General features: G+C 40.4%; 1 protein-coding gene across 2 annotated transcripts in view; it reads right to left on the reverse strand.

Annotated features, from left to right (window-relative positions):
• The window catches only part of LOC132401544 (dihydropyrimidine dehydrogenase [NADP(+)]-like), an 889,454-nt gene that overhangs the window by 98,792 nt on the left and 773,247 nt on the right, over positions 1-17,415 (reverse strand). For both annotated transcript variants that reach the window (XM_059983565.1, XM_059983564.1), the window contains exon 20: positions 15,433-15,612. In XM_059983565.1, coding sequence (XP_059839548.1) covers positions 15,433-15,612 — 180 coding nt within the window. The remainder of the gene's footprint in view (positions 1-15,432; positions 15,613-17,415) is intronic.

The following is a 17,415-nucleotide window of genomic DNA, read 5'->3' on the forward strand; positions in this document are numbered from 1 at the left end:
ACCAGGAATGGATTCTCAATATTCCTGGATTTCAGTGCTTTAAAAGGGATAGTGAGGGGGGCAAAAGGGAAGGAGGGGTGGCATTACTGGTCAGGGATATTATTACAGCTACAGAAAGGGTGAGTAATGTAGCAGGATCCTCTTTTGAGTCAGTGCAAAAATAAGGTGCAAAAATAACAGGGTTGTTATCATGGGTGACTAACTTCCCTAATCATGATTGGCATCTGATTAGTTCCAATGGTTTAGATGGGGCAGAGTTTGTTAGTGTGTCCAGGACAGATTCCTGTCACAGTATGTTGACAAGCCGACTGGGGGAGTGCCATATTAGATCTAGTATTAGTTAATCAACCAATCAGGTCACAGATCTCTCAGTGGGTGAGCATCTGGGTGACAGTGACCATCGCTCTCTGGCCTTTAGCATTATCATGGAAAAGGATAGAATCAGAGAGGCCAGGAAAAATTTTAATTGGGGAAGGGCAAATTATGAGGCTATAAGGCTAGAACTTGTGGGTGCGAATGGGGATGATGTTTCTTCAGGGAAATGTACTATGAACATGTGGTTGATGTTTAGGGATTTCTTGCAGGATGTTAGGGATAAATTTGTCCCAGTGAGGAAGATAAAGAATGGTAGGGTGAAGGAACTATGGGTGACAAGTGATGTGGAAAATCTAGTCAGGTGGAAGAAGGCAGCATACATGAGGTTGAGGAAGCAAAGATCAGATGGATCAATTGAGGAATATAGGGTAGCAAGAAAGGAGCTTAAGAAGGGGCTGAGGAGAGCAAGAAGGGGGCATGAGAACAGGTTGAGAGCATGAGAACATGAGAATAAGGGGCATTAAGTATTTAAAATTAAGAGGGGGATAGATAGAGTTGATGTGGATAGGCTTTTTCCAGTGAGAGTAGGGGAGATTCAAACAAGAGGACATGAGTTGAGAGTTATGGGGCAAAAATTTAGGGGTATCATGAGGGGGAACTTCTTTACTCAGAGAGTGGTAGCTGTGTGGAACGAGCTTCCAGTAGAAGTGGTAGAGGCAGGTTCGATACTATCATTTTTAAAAAATGGATAGGTATATGGACAGGAAAGGAATGGAGGGTTATGGGCTGAGTGCAGGTCAGTGGGAAGGGCAGGTAGAAGGGCCGAGATGGCCTGGTTCCATGCTGTAATTGTTATATGGTTATATGAGAAGGCCTTGGCGAGTAGGGTAAAGGAAAACCCCAAGGCCTTCTTCAATTATGTGAAGAACAAAAGGATGACAAGAGTGAAGATTGGACCAATTAGAGATAAAGGAGGGAAGATGTGCCTGGATGCCGTGGAAGTGAGCGAGGTCCTCAATGAATACCTCTTTGGTATTCACCAATGAGAGGAAACTTGATGATGGTGAGGACAATATGAGTGAGGTTGATGTTCTGGAGCATGTTGATATTAAGGGAGAGGAGGTGTTGGAATTGTTAAAATACATTAGGACAGATAAGTCACGGGGGCCTGATGGACTATTCCCCAGGCTGCTCCACGAGGCAAGGGAAGAGATTGCTGAGGCTCTGGCTAGGATCTTTATGTCCTCGTGGTCCATGGGAATGGTACCGGAAGATTGGAGGAAGGCAAATGTTGTCCCCCTGTTCAAAAAAGGTAGTAGGGATAGTCCAGGTAATTATAGACCAGTGAACCTTACTCTGTGGGGGGAAAGCTGTTGGAAAAGATTCTTAGAGATAGGATCTATGGGCATTTAGAGAATCATGGTCTGATCAGAGACAGTCAGCATGGCTTTGTGAAGGGCAGATCATGTCTGACAAGCCTGATAGAGTTCTTTGAGGAGGTGACCAGGCATATAGATGAGGGTAGTGCAGTGGATGTGATCTACATGGATTTTAATAAGGCATGGGATCCAAGGATGTTTGGCCAGGTGGATTCAGAATTGGCTTGACTGAAGAACGCAGAGGGTTGTGGTGGAGGGAGTACATTTGGATTGGAGGGTGGTGACTAGTGGTGTCCCATAAGGATCGGTTCTGGGATCTCTACTTTTTGTGATTTTTATTAATGACCTGGATGCGGGGGTAGAAGGGTGGGTTGGCAAATTTGCAGATGCCACAAAGTTTGATGGTGTTGTGGATAGTGTAAAGGATTATTGAAGATTGCAGGGAGACAGTGATAGGATGCAGAAGTGGGCTGCGAAGTGGCAGATGGAGTTCAACCCAGAGAAGTGTGAGGTGGTAAACTTTGGAAGGATAAACTCCAAGGCAGAGTACAAAGTAAATGGCAGGATGCTTGGTAGTGTGGAGGAGCAGAGGGATCTGGGGGTACATTTCCACAGATCCCTGAAAGTTACCTCACAGATAGATGGGATAGTTAAGAAAGCTTATGGGGTGTTAGCTTTCATAAGTCGATGGATAGAGTTTAAGAGTCGCAAGATAATGATGCAGCTCTATAGAACTCTGGTTAGGTCACACTTGGAGTATTGTGTCCAGTTTTGGTCGCCTTACAATAGGAAGGATGTGGAAACATTGGAAATGATATGGAGGAGATTTAGCAGGATATAACCTGGTTTAGAATGTATGCATTATGATCAGAGATTAATGGAGCTAGGGCTTTACTCTTTGGAGAGAAGGAAGATGAGAGGAGACATGATGGAGGTATACAAGATATTAAGGGGAATAGACAGAGTGGACAGCCAGCGCCTCTTCCCCAGGGCACCAATTCTCAATACAAGAGGACGTGGCTTTAAGGTAAGGGGAGGGAAGTTCAAGGAGGTTATTAGAGGAAGGTTTTTTACTCAGAGAGTGGTTGGTGTGTGGAATGCACTGCCTGAGTTAGTGGTGAAGGCAGGTACACTAGTGAAATTTAAGAGACTACTAGACAGGCATATGGAGGAATTTAAGGTGGGGGGTTATATGGGAGGCAGGGTTTAAGGGTCGGCACAACATTGTGGGCTGAAGGGCCTGTACTGTGATGTACTATTCTATGTTCCATGTCCTATGTAAGTCCAGTAAAGAATTCACGAGAAGCCTCTTTGGCCATAGAAAAATAGGATATGAAACACTTCAGTATTGTTTTATATTCTGAAGAAGGTTCTTCAAAAGTTGAATTCTGAAGAAGGGTTTTCAATCGTAATCATTAACTTGTTTTACCTCCCACAGATGCAGATTGACCTGCATTTCCAGTATTTTCTGTTTTTATTATTGATTTCCAGCATCTGCACTTTAAAAAAAATCAATACTGTATTAAGGTACGTCATCCTTCCACTCACATTAACTGTTTGAGGGCAATCAATGCCTCACGTTATTCCTGATTGTAGAAGACAGTATAAGTGAATAGAATTACCAATCATTTTAAGGAAATTACAATCACATGACCCTAGATCTTGAGAATTAAGAAAGAAATTAAGAGAAGCAAAAGCAAGCAGGTGAAATTTTATGAGAGGATGAAAAGTCAAATTGAGCTATGAAAAAAAATGTGTGTAGTTCTCAGCGTATTTTGAAATTCTTAAATGTGCTATGTTGGACTCAAAACACAACAACATAATTCAACACTGCTTGATCAAAAGATGATCAAATTTCTCAAATTTCCGTTCCGGGCTATTTTCTTTTGTAAACGGAAATTTATGAAAAGAAGGCAAGCTTTAGCTATAATGGGTCCTACAGACAATAGCTCACCTTCCCTAACTTACCAGATTCTGAATTGAAATATATTACCCATACTAATTATTTGAAGACTGCTGCTCGCTCTGTAATTGTTTAAATTAACTACCTAAGGAGCAGACACAATGGGCCAAATGGCCTAATTCTTCTCCTAATGGTCTGCTGGTCCTTCCAATAAAGGAAAAAGAGGTAAAGCTGAGTATGTCCAAGAAGTAGAACAAAATTTGATTTTTTATTGGTAATGGGTAATGCTCCTACTGTTACTTTGATGACAAGTCATTTGTAGTTACATTTCAGCTCCACAGACCAACAACAACAAAATTGAAGTTAATATTTGAATTATGCAGACCAATCGTGTGCATTATACGGAATAACATTTGTGTGCATTGAATGTCATGAAAGTATTTTACTCATATGAACCTATTCTCAGTGTTAAAGTGAACCAATATTTATTATGCCAGAAATGCAAGTTTAAAGAAGAACCCCCCGCAAGAAGACTCAAGCAAAGGGATAAAATTACCAGAAATGCACAATAAGTTACTCATTACCTGTAAAAGTGAAACACAGATTGATACTTTACAGAAGTTAGGAACTGTTGGATGAAAATCGTCTACCATTTGTTGAATTTGTCCATTTCATTGGTCACACAAAACAATGTTAACAGAATTACAGTGTAATTATTTATTTAGTGATACTGGGCAGAGTAGGCGCTTCTGGGCCTTCGAGCCGTGCTGCCCCAGCAACCCCTGACAACCCTGATTTAATGCTCACCTAATCATGGGACAATTTACAATGACCATGTACCTATGCGGTACATCCTTAAGCTGTGGGAGGAAATTGGAGCACCCAGGGAAAACCCACGCATTCTATGGGGAGGATGTACAGAGTCTCCTTACAGATTGAGCCAGAATTGAACTCCTTACGTCCACAGCCCAAACTGTAATAGAGTTGTGCTAGTCTCTACACTATCGTGACTAATTGCCGTTGTCAAAAAAGGAATTGAGGCATTGATCGTGTTGCCACAAGAGGACACAGGTTTAAGGTGCTGAGGAGTAGGTACAGAGGAGATGTCAGGGGTAAGTTTTTTACTCAGAGAGCAGTGAGTGCATGGAATGGGCTGCCGGCAACGGTGGTGGAGGCGGATACAAATAGGGTCTTTTAAGAGACTTTTGGATAGGTACATGGAGCTTAGAAAAATAGAGGGCTATAGATAAGCCTAGTAATTTCTAAGGTAGGGACATGTTCGGCACAACTTTGTGGGCCAAAGGGCCTGTATTGTGCTGTAGGTTTTCTATATTTCTATGTTTCAATCTCTAACAAAGCAATTTATAATAAATCCAGGCAGAAGCCTCATAAGAGGAACATTTTGAGAACCACAGGTGTAACATCTGAAGTGAAACCCTTCTTTAAACTTGCTGTGTTTACCCAATATTAATTTCTCTTCTGCAATTAAATACTAAATAAAGGTACTGTATATTGGACCAGTGATACCTTCCATACGGATGGCCTAGACGCAGCAGAATGGAATTCAGTTTTCAGATCAGCTCAGTTGTTTCAATCCTCATGTGCATGACAATGTCTACTTTGGATGGATACATCAGAGTCAAGAAAATGAACACCAAAAATGGACAAGGCATAGGAGGAGACACAAGACACTGCCGATGCTGGAATCTGGACTGTAACCTTGCCTTTTGGATTATATCTCTGGGCTGGTACATTGATAAATAAACATCCTTAATCCCTTCAGAAATGCTCCATGATTAAGTCAGACTGTGGTTGATTTGCCCCCATTTTACTGACCTTACCTTCTTATCCTCTCATACCTTCACTCTGACCTTCAAGAAAATTGTTTTCTTCAGTCTTCACAACATTAGTTAATCCCTCAAAGGTGATGCTGCTAAATTCAACAGTCTAGATTGCTGATCTTGGGCAATACACACAAAATGCTCCAGGAACCTATCAGGTCAGGGAGCATCTATGGAGTGGAATAAAGAGATGACATTTCAAGCTAAAGGACCTCTCTTTTCTCCCCTCCTTTGTAGATTCCTCTATCTTCAGAGACAGATTATCTACTGACATCTTTTACTAGTCTCCGAATTGCTGAATTAGCTATGGGGCGTCTCAACAAGGGAAAAGGGGCAACCAGGAAATAAATGGATTAAGTAAGCTGATGGTGCAACAGACACTTTTTGCTTATCATCCACATAAATTAGTCTGCGAGGGGAAAAGATGCAATTTGAAGGAGAGAAACTAAGCTTGTTTCTATCCTCCCCCTTGTGTGTCCTCTGTGGTTGGTGGGGTGCAGATACGTCTCTATCAAAGGAGGTATAAGGTGCTCTTTTCTTTCTGCAGGTCACCCTTGGGCATGGTGTAGCACTAGCCCCTCATTCAGGATCAGGTGAAGCCATGGGAACAGGAGGTGGAATGTCGTATGAGCAGCTGGTGCATATCACAGGTCTTGGTTGTGCGACTTCAGACGCCAGGCAGGCAAACTCTACAGAGTATTGGTAATGGCTGGGGCCACATGTCTTGTACAGTCACTGTCCAGAATAAGCCAATGGCAAGCTACTTCTGTAGAAAACTTTACCAAGAACAATCATGATCACCTACGTCATACGACATGGCACCTAATGAAGATGACGTGTGTCCCTCTTGCTCTATGCAGATTCTTAGGCAATGTCTCTATTGTATTTTCATTGAAGGATTAGGGAATTTGATCTTCAAGTGTGATTTTGTTCTGTCACCAACTAAATGCATAATTTGAAAAACTAGTGTGCTGTCTAGGCAGATTTTATGAACTCATGCATAGTTTATTGGGTGGCTAAGTATTTTTCTTATGAAAAGGTGATGGGGATATTCAAGGGCAAACCGTGTAATGTGATTACCTCTGATAGCTTATGAATGAATACTGGTAGACAATAGTCAAGCATTCACATCAGCATTATTCTAGGTTCTTTTCTATGTGTTTATACACTTACAGCATTTAATGGGCTACCAGTAGTACCAATTTATTATCAAGAAGTATGGATGTGTCAGTTTATTCTTCCCACAAGCTCAGTGTAATTCATTGCGCTAGGTCCCACTGGAGACTGTTTGCTCCCCGCATTCGCTTCTCATGGGATGTCTGCAATCACATTTTCTTGCCTACCTTCTGCAAGACAGTATGGGCTACAATCAGTGACTGGGCTGCAGTGACAGATACTAAAACCATGCACATACATTGCCCTGTCATCTGTCTCACAGCTCAGGCAGACAGAAACATCTTATACCATCTCTAAATGGTCCTCATATAGGTTTAGAAACAATTGGAAGATATTAAGAGATTTAAATAATTAAGAACTTTTAAAAGGAGATAATTCAAAGTAATTTTGAATCTCATTTAACGTATACAAATTATTGAATAAAAGCTTGTTAAATAAATACTTAACTTTTAGTGAAGGCTGACAAAATCATTGAAATGAGTAGGGCTTCTCTGATTAGTCCAGTCATAGTTGCCATAGAATTAGGTAGCAAATCCAGCATCTGCACATTTTCTTGTGTTTTAGTGTATTTATTTACATACTGAGATACCGCGCAGAATAGGCCGTTCTGGCCCTTCGAGCCATGCCACCCAGCAACCCCGAATTAACCTTGGCCTAATCACAGGATGGTTTACAATGAGCAATTAACCTTCTAACGGGGACATCTTTGGACCATGTGAGGAAACTGGAGCACCCAGAAGACACCCACATGGTCACGGGGAGAACATCCAAACTCCTTACAGGCAGCAGGGGAAATTGAACCTGGCCCCCTACTGGAATACAAATCTGCTTCTTAACTCACGGGTGAATAGGCCATCACAAAATCATGGAACATGATGACACGCACAGTGCAGCTGCCCAGTGCCACTTAACGGGATTGTAGGCTGGACATCAGCATAATTCAGTCCATCATGTATAATAGTTTCACAGATTAAATTATTAAATTGGTTTATTACTGAGATACAGTGGATAATTTGTCTTGTATATCATCCATACAGATCATTTCATTACAACAGTTCACTGAGGTAGTATAAGATAAGAGAGATAGCAGTACAGGAAAGGATAAGGTGCAAAGTCATTTTGAGGTACATTGTGAGGTCCATCTAACAGAAATAGACTTGTAGTAAGACTTCATAACAGTGGGATAGATGCTGTCCTTGAGCCTAGTGGTGCATGCTCTATATATGTGTGGGTATGAATTTATACATAGAATACCTCATAAAACTTGCATATGATAGTGCCTTCTTGGTAATCACATAATGAAAATAAAGCCAACATGACAAACATGCCTCCATTTAGTATCTGAAGTTGTCATGGGAAAACGACAGGCAAAGTTTGTTTCTGATATTAGAGCACTCAGAAAGGTGTTGTGCTCTAAACGGAGACAAGTTTATTGAGGCAATACTGAATATCAGGGCAGAAGCCGGAAGTGTATCAGTGTGTGCAGGGATGGGAATAAACATTTGACGTTTGTGGAAGGAGCCGGAGGTTTGGGTGAGGGTACAGAAGAGATTTACCAGGGTGTTGCCTGGATCAGCGAGTATTAGTTATAAGAGGTTGTACAAACTCGAACTGTTTTGTTTGGAGTGTCAGAGGCTGAGGGGACGATGCAACAGAAGAATATAAAATCATATACTTATAGACTATGAGGCTGCAGGACATAGAAGAAGAAACAGGCCATTTGGCTCATCGAATCTGCTCCAGCATGCCATCATGGCTGATTTATTAGCCCTCTATTTATTATTTAGCCTTATTTATTTATTAGCCCTCTTAATCTCATTGTCCAGGCTTCTCCCCATAACCTTTAATACCCTTACTAATCAAGAACCCATGAACAGACAGACAGACGTACTTTATTGATCCCGAGGGAAATTGGGTTTCGTTACAGTCGCACCAACCAAGAATAGTGTAGAAATATAGCAAAATAAAACCAGAAATAATTAAATAATAATAAGTAAATTATGCCAAGTGGAAATAAGTCCAGGACCAGCCTACTGGCTCAAAGTGTCTGACACTCTGAGGGAGGAGCTGTAAAGTTTGATGGCCACAGGCAGGAATGACTTCTTATGACACTCAGTGTTGCACCTCGGTGGAATGAGTCTCTGGCTGAATGTACTCCTGTGCCTAACCAGTACATTATGGAGTGGATGGGAGACATTGTCCAAGATGGCATGCAACTTGGACAGTATCCTCTTTTCAGACACCACCATCAGAGAGTCCAGTTCCACCCCCACAACATCACTGGCCTTGCGAATGAGTTTGTTTATTCTGTTGGTATCTGCTACCCTCAGCCTGCTGCCCCAGCACACAACAGCAAACATGATAGCACTGGCCACCACAGACTCGTAGAATATCCTCAGCATCGTCTGGCAGATGTTAAAGGACCTCAATCTCCTCGGGAAATAGAGATGGCTCTGACCCTTCCTGTAGACAGCCTCAGTGTTCTTTGACCAGTCCAGTTTATTGTCAATTCATATCCCCAGGTACTTGTAATCGTCCACCATGTCCACATTGACCCTTTGGATGGAAACAGGGGTCACCGGTGCCTTAGACCTCCTCAGGTCCACCACCAGCTCCTAAGTCTTTTTCACTCCGCTATAGAGTAGATTTTCAGAGCTTTTTTCCAAGGATGGGAATATCAAATATGAGAAGGCATTAAGGCAAGGGGCAAAACGTTTAAAGGAGATTTATGAGGTAAGTATTTCACACAGTGGTAGAGATCGGCACGTGCTGATGGAGAAGCGGTGGAAGCCAATATATGAGTAATTTTTAATAAGTGTTTAGACACATGAACAGGTAGAGAATAGAGGGGTATAGGCCATGTGCAAAGCAGATGTTCAGTTTAAATTGGCATCATAGTCAGCACAGACATTATGGGCCAAAGGACCTACTCTGTTCTGTACTGAATCTGAATCAGATGCAGATTTAATATCACTGGCATTAGTCATGAAATGTGTTCTTCTGCGGCGGCAGTACAGTGCAATACACTAAAATACTGTAAGTTACAACAAGAAATATACATATTAAAAAAATAAGTTAAATAACTAGTGCAAAAAGAGAGCAAATAAAGTGAGGTACAGTACTTAGTGCAAAAAAAAACTGTCCAATCAGAAATCTGACGGCGGAAGGGAAGAAGCTGTTCATAAACTATTCAGCTCATAAACACTTTATGGAAATTCTGTAATTAAAATCAAGGCTACTCAACACAAGAGCCAAGAAATTCTTTCACATGGTGCAGTGTTTTGGATTCAGGTACTTGTAGAAAGACTTCAAGATTCTGGGTCTTCTGTGCATATTTTTTGCTCTTGTAGGAAGGTGCCTGGATGTGCACAGTGGATACCCACACACATGCTTGAAACATATGCATGCCTTTGGCACCCACACCCCAACTTAGCTTCAAAGGTGTCAGGGTCTACTAGTCTGAACTGTCAAGGTCTCTCCATGTACAGCAGTCAAATCTGCATGCCTTACTCTGGTAAACAATGGTGACTGTGGTTCTTGTCACCACAGTAAAAGAACGACGGGGTTGTATTCAAGAGAGTACAGAGGAGATTCATTAGCAGGTTAACTAGAATGGAGGACTAGATTGGATGGACAAGACATCTTCCTTGGAGAAATGGAAGTTGAGGGGTACCTGATACAAATATATAAGATTGTAAGAGGGATTGATAAGGTAAATAGTCAATATCTTTCTTCCTGTGGCAGCTGTATCAAAAACAAGACTTCATAGTTTTAAAGTGAGAGGAAGGAGATTTAAAAGGTGTTTGAGATTAAAACTCAAGAATGTATGAGGAGTCTTTGATGTCTCTGTGTTTGTACTTGCTGCAGTTTAGTGGGGATATCAATGAAACTTATAAAACATTGAAAGGCCTAGATAGAGTGGACATGGAGAGAATGTTTCCTACAGTGGGGGAGACTAGAGCCAGAGGACACAGCCTTGAAATAGAAGGATATTCCTCTAGAACAGAGGTGAGAAGGAATTTCTTTAGTGAGAGGCTGGTGAGTCTGTGGAATTCATTGCCACAAACTGCTGTAGAGGCCAAGTCATTGGGTGCATTTAAAGCAGAGGTTGCCAGGTTCTTTATAAGTCGGGGCTTCATGGTTACAGGAAGAAGACAGCAGAATGGGGATTAGACGGAACATAAGTCAGCCTTTATGGAATAGTGGAACAGACTCAATAGGCCAAATGGTCCAACTCTGCTTCTATGTCTTATGGGCTCATATCTAGAAACATGCTGCCAGAAGGAACATAGAAAACCTACAGCACAATACAGGTCCTTTGGCCCACAAAGTTGTGCTGAACATGTCCCTACCTTAGAAATTACTAGGCTTACCCATAGCCCTCTTTTTTACTAAGCTCCATGCACCTTTCTAAAAGTCTCTTAAAAGAGCCTATCGTATCCGCCTCTACCACCATTGCCGGCAGCCCATTCCACGCACTCACCACTCTCTCTTATCCCTGACACCTCCTCTGTACCTACTCCCCAGCACATTAAACCTGTGTCCTCTTGTGGTAACCATTTCAGCCCTGGGAAAAAGCCTCTGACTATCCACACAATCAATGCGTCTCATCATCTTCCGTCGCTCCAATGAGAAAAGGCCAGGTTCACTCAACCTATTCTCATAAGGCATGCTCCCCAATCCAGGCAACATCCTTGTAAATCTCCTCTACACCCTTTCTATGGCTTCCACATCCTTCCTGTAGTGAGGCGACCAGAACTGAGCACAGTACTCCAAGTGGGGTCTGACCAGGGTCCTATATAGAAGTAATGGAACCAGACACAATGACTATATTTAAAAGGCACTTAGATAAACACTTAAATGCAGGTAAATGGACTAGATTAGATCGACAAAAAGGTAGGCATAGATATAGTACAGTGGGCGGAAGGGCCCATCCTGTGCTGCTGGACTCTATGACTTGTTTTTAGGTGGATTAGCAAATTGTGAGAAGAGCAGAAAGAACCTGATAGGTTCTAGGTGTAAATAGGCTAAGCAAGGGGGCAAAAAAAATTGCCAAGTAGGCTATAACATAGGAGATTATCCACTTTGGATTCAAGAATGAAACTGCATTTTACTACTTAAAGGATTGAAAGTTTAACATTTTGCAGCACGAAGGTGCTAGTACAAGAAAAAAAGTGGTTAGAGTACAACTTCAGAAGGTAATTAGGAATGAATGTTCACAGTATGTCAGCTTTTACTGCAAGCAATATAAAAATAAAATTGTATACGAGTGTTCATTTTTTTTTGAGGAATGATATATTTACATTGGAGGCAGTGCAGAAAATGTTCATCAATTGGTTCTTGGACTGAAGGAGGTAGTGAAGAAAGACTGAAGAAATTGCACTGAAACTTAATTGAATATAGAGGAATGAGAGTAACTGTACTGAAATATAGAAGGTTCTAAAGATGTCAAGCAGTGAATACTGTTTAATACTGAGAGGAACTATCTCCTAATAAGGAACCTTAGAACTAGGCAGGGAGGCGTAGTTTCAGAATAAGTGGGTGCCTGTTTCAGGTGGAGGCGAGGATGAATTTCATCACTCAGAGGGTAATGAATATTTGAAATTTTCTTGGACCCTTTGGGAGCTGTGTAGTTGGAGATATTGAATATATTGACAAGCAACTTACAGAATAGCAGAGAGAGTAGGGAAGTGGTGTTGAGATAAGGATTGAACTACCTTGATCTCCTGAATGATGGACGGGCACAATGGGCTGATTGGCCTTCTTGAGCTCCTTTGTCTTACTTGCTTCTAAAGGACTTTTAAATGACTATGTCTTTGTGTGGGTGAAAGGGAGGAGTGGGGCTTGTCTGGCTGTGGTAATTTTATTGTTAGTTGTGTTCTGTGCTGTTCTGCAAAGCATTATAGTCATGCTATATTGATGCCAGAATGAGTGGAGACACTTGCAAGCTGACTGTAGCACACACTTTGGTGTGCAGGTTGCTAATACAAATGATGCATTTCACTGTATGTTTCAATGTACATGTGCTAAATGAAATTGAATCCTGACCTTGAATCTCGAATCTTCTACTTTACCATCCCTAAACCAACAAATGTTGCAGGTCAACTTGCTACATCCCATCATCAAAGCTGAAGCCAATCACGAACCATTGCCCAGCAGATTATGACTACCCCTTGCTTCCCTAATGTCCTGGCCTGACCCAGCTCTTCCTCCCCAACCAACAGCACCTTCTCTATTCTACTGCAACCTGGCTCTTCAGCATCATCCTCCTCCTCCGCCTAGGTTCAGTGACCAGCCAGATTTCTTCCGTTGGTCGCACAATGGTAGAGACATTGGTAGAAAAATCTACACCAAGGATTGTGCAAGATTGTTTTTAATGCGCATGCATGTTTAGAATATTGCTGAAAATTCAGATTTAGATTTATTTTTCACATCTACATCAAACGTACAGAGAAAAGGATTGTTTCCATTAACAACCAGCAGACTTAGGGATCCAGGCGTTGTCCCACTGTGCAAAACAAGCTTAAAGCTCTTTATAAGAGACAACACAGAGTCAAGACCGATAACCTTTGATCTTGATGCCATATTCTATGAAGATTATGGATAATAGTTGCATGTGGTCTGTTTAAAAGTTGTAAATTACCATTTTCCACTGAAGTTCCTGGGTTTGTAAACTATAAAACATGCTTGGTTCTGTGTGAAAACCGCATTTATTAACATTTTACAACAGATTTCTTGCTCCACAATTACTACAACGTAATCTCTGTGGGCTGTACTTTGAAATCACTCATTTAAGGCTCTGCCAACAAAATCCAGTATACTTCTCCAGTTGTGTACAGACAGAATGTTCCCTCCGCACTCATCCGTTGGCTGAAGCCATTTGTTGAAACATTCAATTGTGATGTTTCAAGCAAGTGCCAGAAGAATCATTCCGAGGCATTAATTGCATGAAATCTCTGGAGTAACATTAGTGAGTTACTCACAAAAGGTTTCTGGAAGAATTAGACAAGACAGGCCAATGACTACACATTCATGCTCACACTCTTCATCTGTGCAACATCTGCAACAAATGGCCATCTTTAGTATTATAATAAAAGTAGCTAGTGAAATGAGCAAATGCAATTACCGGAAATAATTCAGTTGCAATTTTCTTTCTGTTTATAGGTAAACCTTCCATTACTGAGAAAGTCACCCACTTTATTGTGTTTTCATGCCTGGTCAGTTTCAGAGACTGCTTTGTATACTTTTAAATTAGGCAAAATGATGATCAAATCATGTCTGTATTTGTAATAACTTTCATAAAATATAAATAAATATAAATAATGAAAATAATTAATTATGAATGAGTGGAAATATGACAGAAGTTTGAAAGGCTGAATTTGTAAAATTGTTGTATTTTATGGCAAGGTTTCTCTTGGCATCACTAAAATGGCATAAATTTGATTCCCAGGCTTGGAGTGTGGCTGCTGGAAATCCGAAGCTGGGCTAAGATTGAGCTACACTAAAGACCACTGAATCTGTATTCCAATTATCGAATTATAGACCATTTGAATATGTTTTCATTAAACCTATCATGGAGATGAATGCAGTCCAATTACCCTTAAAGACAAATGCAATATCCTCAGCACAGCTTAATGGGTTTTGTCACAGAATCATTTAATTCTTCATGCCAGGGCTAGCTTCATACTACCACTGCCAACTCTGAGGCTGTCGTGTTTTATGGCACATAATTGGCAACCTAGAAGTAATTAGGTTCAATCCCATCACAGCAAGCTGAGGGGCAAAATTCAACACATGTGGTCACTTTCTAGGTTTGCTCTTCCAGCTCAAATCATCTTAAGTACCAAAGATCTTACCAGTACTATGAGCAATATTTTGCAATAATTACATTTCCATATGAATATTCTTTTTCCATTCTATTAACAGAGTTTGTTTTAAATGGATGGAATGCCCTGTAAGATAGGAAGTTAACTTACTACACTTAGGTAACCCACACAAAAAAAAAATGCTGGAGGAGCTCGGCAGGTCTAACAGCATTGATAAGATGAATAAACAGATGATATTTCAGACCATGACCCTTCATCAGGACTGGAAAGGAAAGGGGAAGGAGCCAAAAGAGGACGCTGGCAGGAGGGGAAGGAATACATGCCGGCAGGTGATAGATGAAGCCAGGAAAGGAGTAAGGTAGGTGGGTGATATGAAGTGAGAAGCTGGGAGATGATATGCAGAAAAGACAAGGGGCTGAAGAAGGAATCTGATAGGAGAGGCGAGTGGACCATGAGAGAAAGGAAGGAAGAAGAGCATCAGAAGGAGGTGATAGGCAGATGAGGTGAAGAGAGGGGAACTTTCTACTTTTTCATTTCCAAGCATTCATGATATTTTATTTAAGACTCCATTGACAAGCATTTTTGGCCGACATGTTAAATTACTTTCTGCTTATTCACAAACCTGTTAATGTGTCAAAAACCATATTGAATAGAATTGAAAATTAGTAAGTTAGTATTCTTTGTAATTGTTTAAGACAATAAACATTGAAGAAACCAAATATGAAGGCTTAAATTATACTATGAAACTATGAGCATGGAAATCTAATAATGAGGGGAATTTTAATGAAACCCACATGCAACTTCAGTTCACATATGTGTGGATGTGAACTATCTGGGAGGTTAGAACACGACCACCATCTTGATCATGGCAGTTGTGGTGACTCCCATTACAATAAATTTCCAATCTACCACAGATCTATCTACGGAAATATGATGATGATTTGCAGTATATAGAAGCAAAGGGAGAGATGAAAGAAGTTAAGAATTCATACCTTTCCAAATATACCAGAGATTTTAGCGACCGGCTTTCCTTTCTGATGAGTCATTGTTGGAGGACTCTGCCCATCCCACTTTTGTAGTTCCTCAATGCTTTTCAAATACAGCAGTGCTTTCAATCCTGTGCAATAGTCATCAATTAAGGTATAGTCCTGGTTCTGAACTGCACTGCATACCTGTAATCACAGAGGTTATTTTAGTTTAACAACATACTGGAAGCTTTTTGTCTGCAAAATACATTAATAAAAAATCATTTAACTGTTTGGCAAAAGATCTTTAATAAAGGTACAGGATGCAGAACCAATTCCTTGCTTGGATTAAAAGATCCTGCAGATCTCATGAAATGATTGCCTCTTCAAATGTGTTCAGTGCATCTATTATACTCTAAATGCAGCTTTATGGAATGATGTTCTGACTTGCTTTAAATGCAATCATTATCATCATACAACTCACTGCAATAAACTGGGGTGTCATAGAAACGCAGGAAAAAATAGAAGATTGGATTAAAAGAAACTGCACTGTCCATTTAACCTATTCAAAAACGTAATAGCTTTGATTTACACTCACTTAACTAATTCTTTCTTAATCTTTCGATATTATCTGCCCACATTAACTCCCTAGGCACCCGCAGTGTGAAATAGTTATATTACAATGTTCATACATCTTTCTTCCCATAAATATGAGCCAAATTCTCCTTGCTAGGAGAATTTGATCAAACCTTGAGTAAGCTATTCTTTTTAACATTTGTTATTATTTGAACCATCTCTCCCTTGAGTCTCCTCTCCAAAATAAACAATCTCAGGCTTTTCAAACCTGTTTTGAAGCCAATCTACAGAAAATAGCATTATTTGCAATGCTCTGCATTGCCTGTAGAGCCAGAATATATTCACTCTATAAAAGTGACCAGCACTTCATGTAGTTCTTAAGGTGCAACTGTATCAATGCTTATTTGGCTCATTATAATCTGCTGGGATTTGCTTGGCAACACACCCCAAACCTTTTCTTACTTCTGATTTAGAATATGCTATTGATTCTTTTGGACCAGCCGTATCCTTCATGTACTTATTTTAAACCTTTGAGTCATTTGGTTTGTACTCCCATTGTTTATTTTTCTTTCTTAGTCTCTTTGTCCATATTATATGCTTTTTCCATTTGATCCCGTCTAGATACCCTCTATCTTGGTGTGTTTCTCTTTTATTCTTTGACTTCCTGTTTACTTTTCCCAAAATTGATGCAATCTGCAAATGTACTAGATGTCTACCCAATTTTTCAGCTCCAAATTTTTATGCATCGTGCATACAACATTTTGTTAACTTGCTTTATTAATGCTTAGCCATTCACATCTGCTTCTACTTTCTCCAACTTTGCTCATGCTCAACCCGCTGTCTGGATTTCCTGCCCTGTGCAATTATTGTTTGAATGGCTCAGCCTCGCTGGGTGCTGGGCATCATGGTCCATTGGCAACAGAATTTGTCAATATGTTTTCCATATTTTTCTAATTTACTTTCAAAAATTGATTATGCATTAGCTCATTTCCAAACATCTGGTATTTACATTTCTAATATTTCCTAAAGATAGAGTTCGAAGTTCAGAAGTTCAAAGTAAATTTATTGTGAAAGTACATATATGTCACCATACACAACCCTGAGATACATTTTCTTCCAGGCATACCCAATAGATCTATAATAGGTTAATAACCATAGTAGAGTCAATGAAAGACTGGGCATTAAACTAGTGTGCAAAAGACAACAAATTGTGCAAATACAAAAAGAAAAAAAGTCATAATAAATAAATAAGCAACAAATATCAAGGACATGAGATGAAGATGAAGAATTCTTGGAAGTGAGTCCATAGGTTGTGGGAACATTTCAGTGATGGGGTAAGTGAAGTTATTCCCTCTGTTTCAAGAGCCTGATGGTTGAGGGGTAATAACTGATCCTGAAACTGGTGGTGAACGTCCTGGGGTTCCTGTATCTTCT

Source organism: Hypanus sabinus, chromosome 11, assembly GCF_030144855.1.
Source record: "Hypanus sabinus isolate sHypSab1 chromosome 11, sHypSab1.hap1, whole genome shotgun sequence".
Classification (NCBI taxonomy): domain Eukaryota; kingdom Metazoa; phylum Chordata; class Chondrichthyes; order Myliobatiformes; family Dasyatidae; genus Hypanus; species Hypanus sabinus.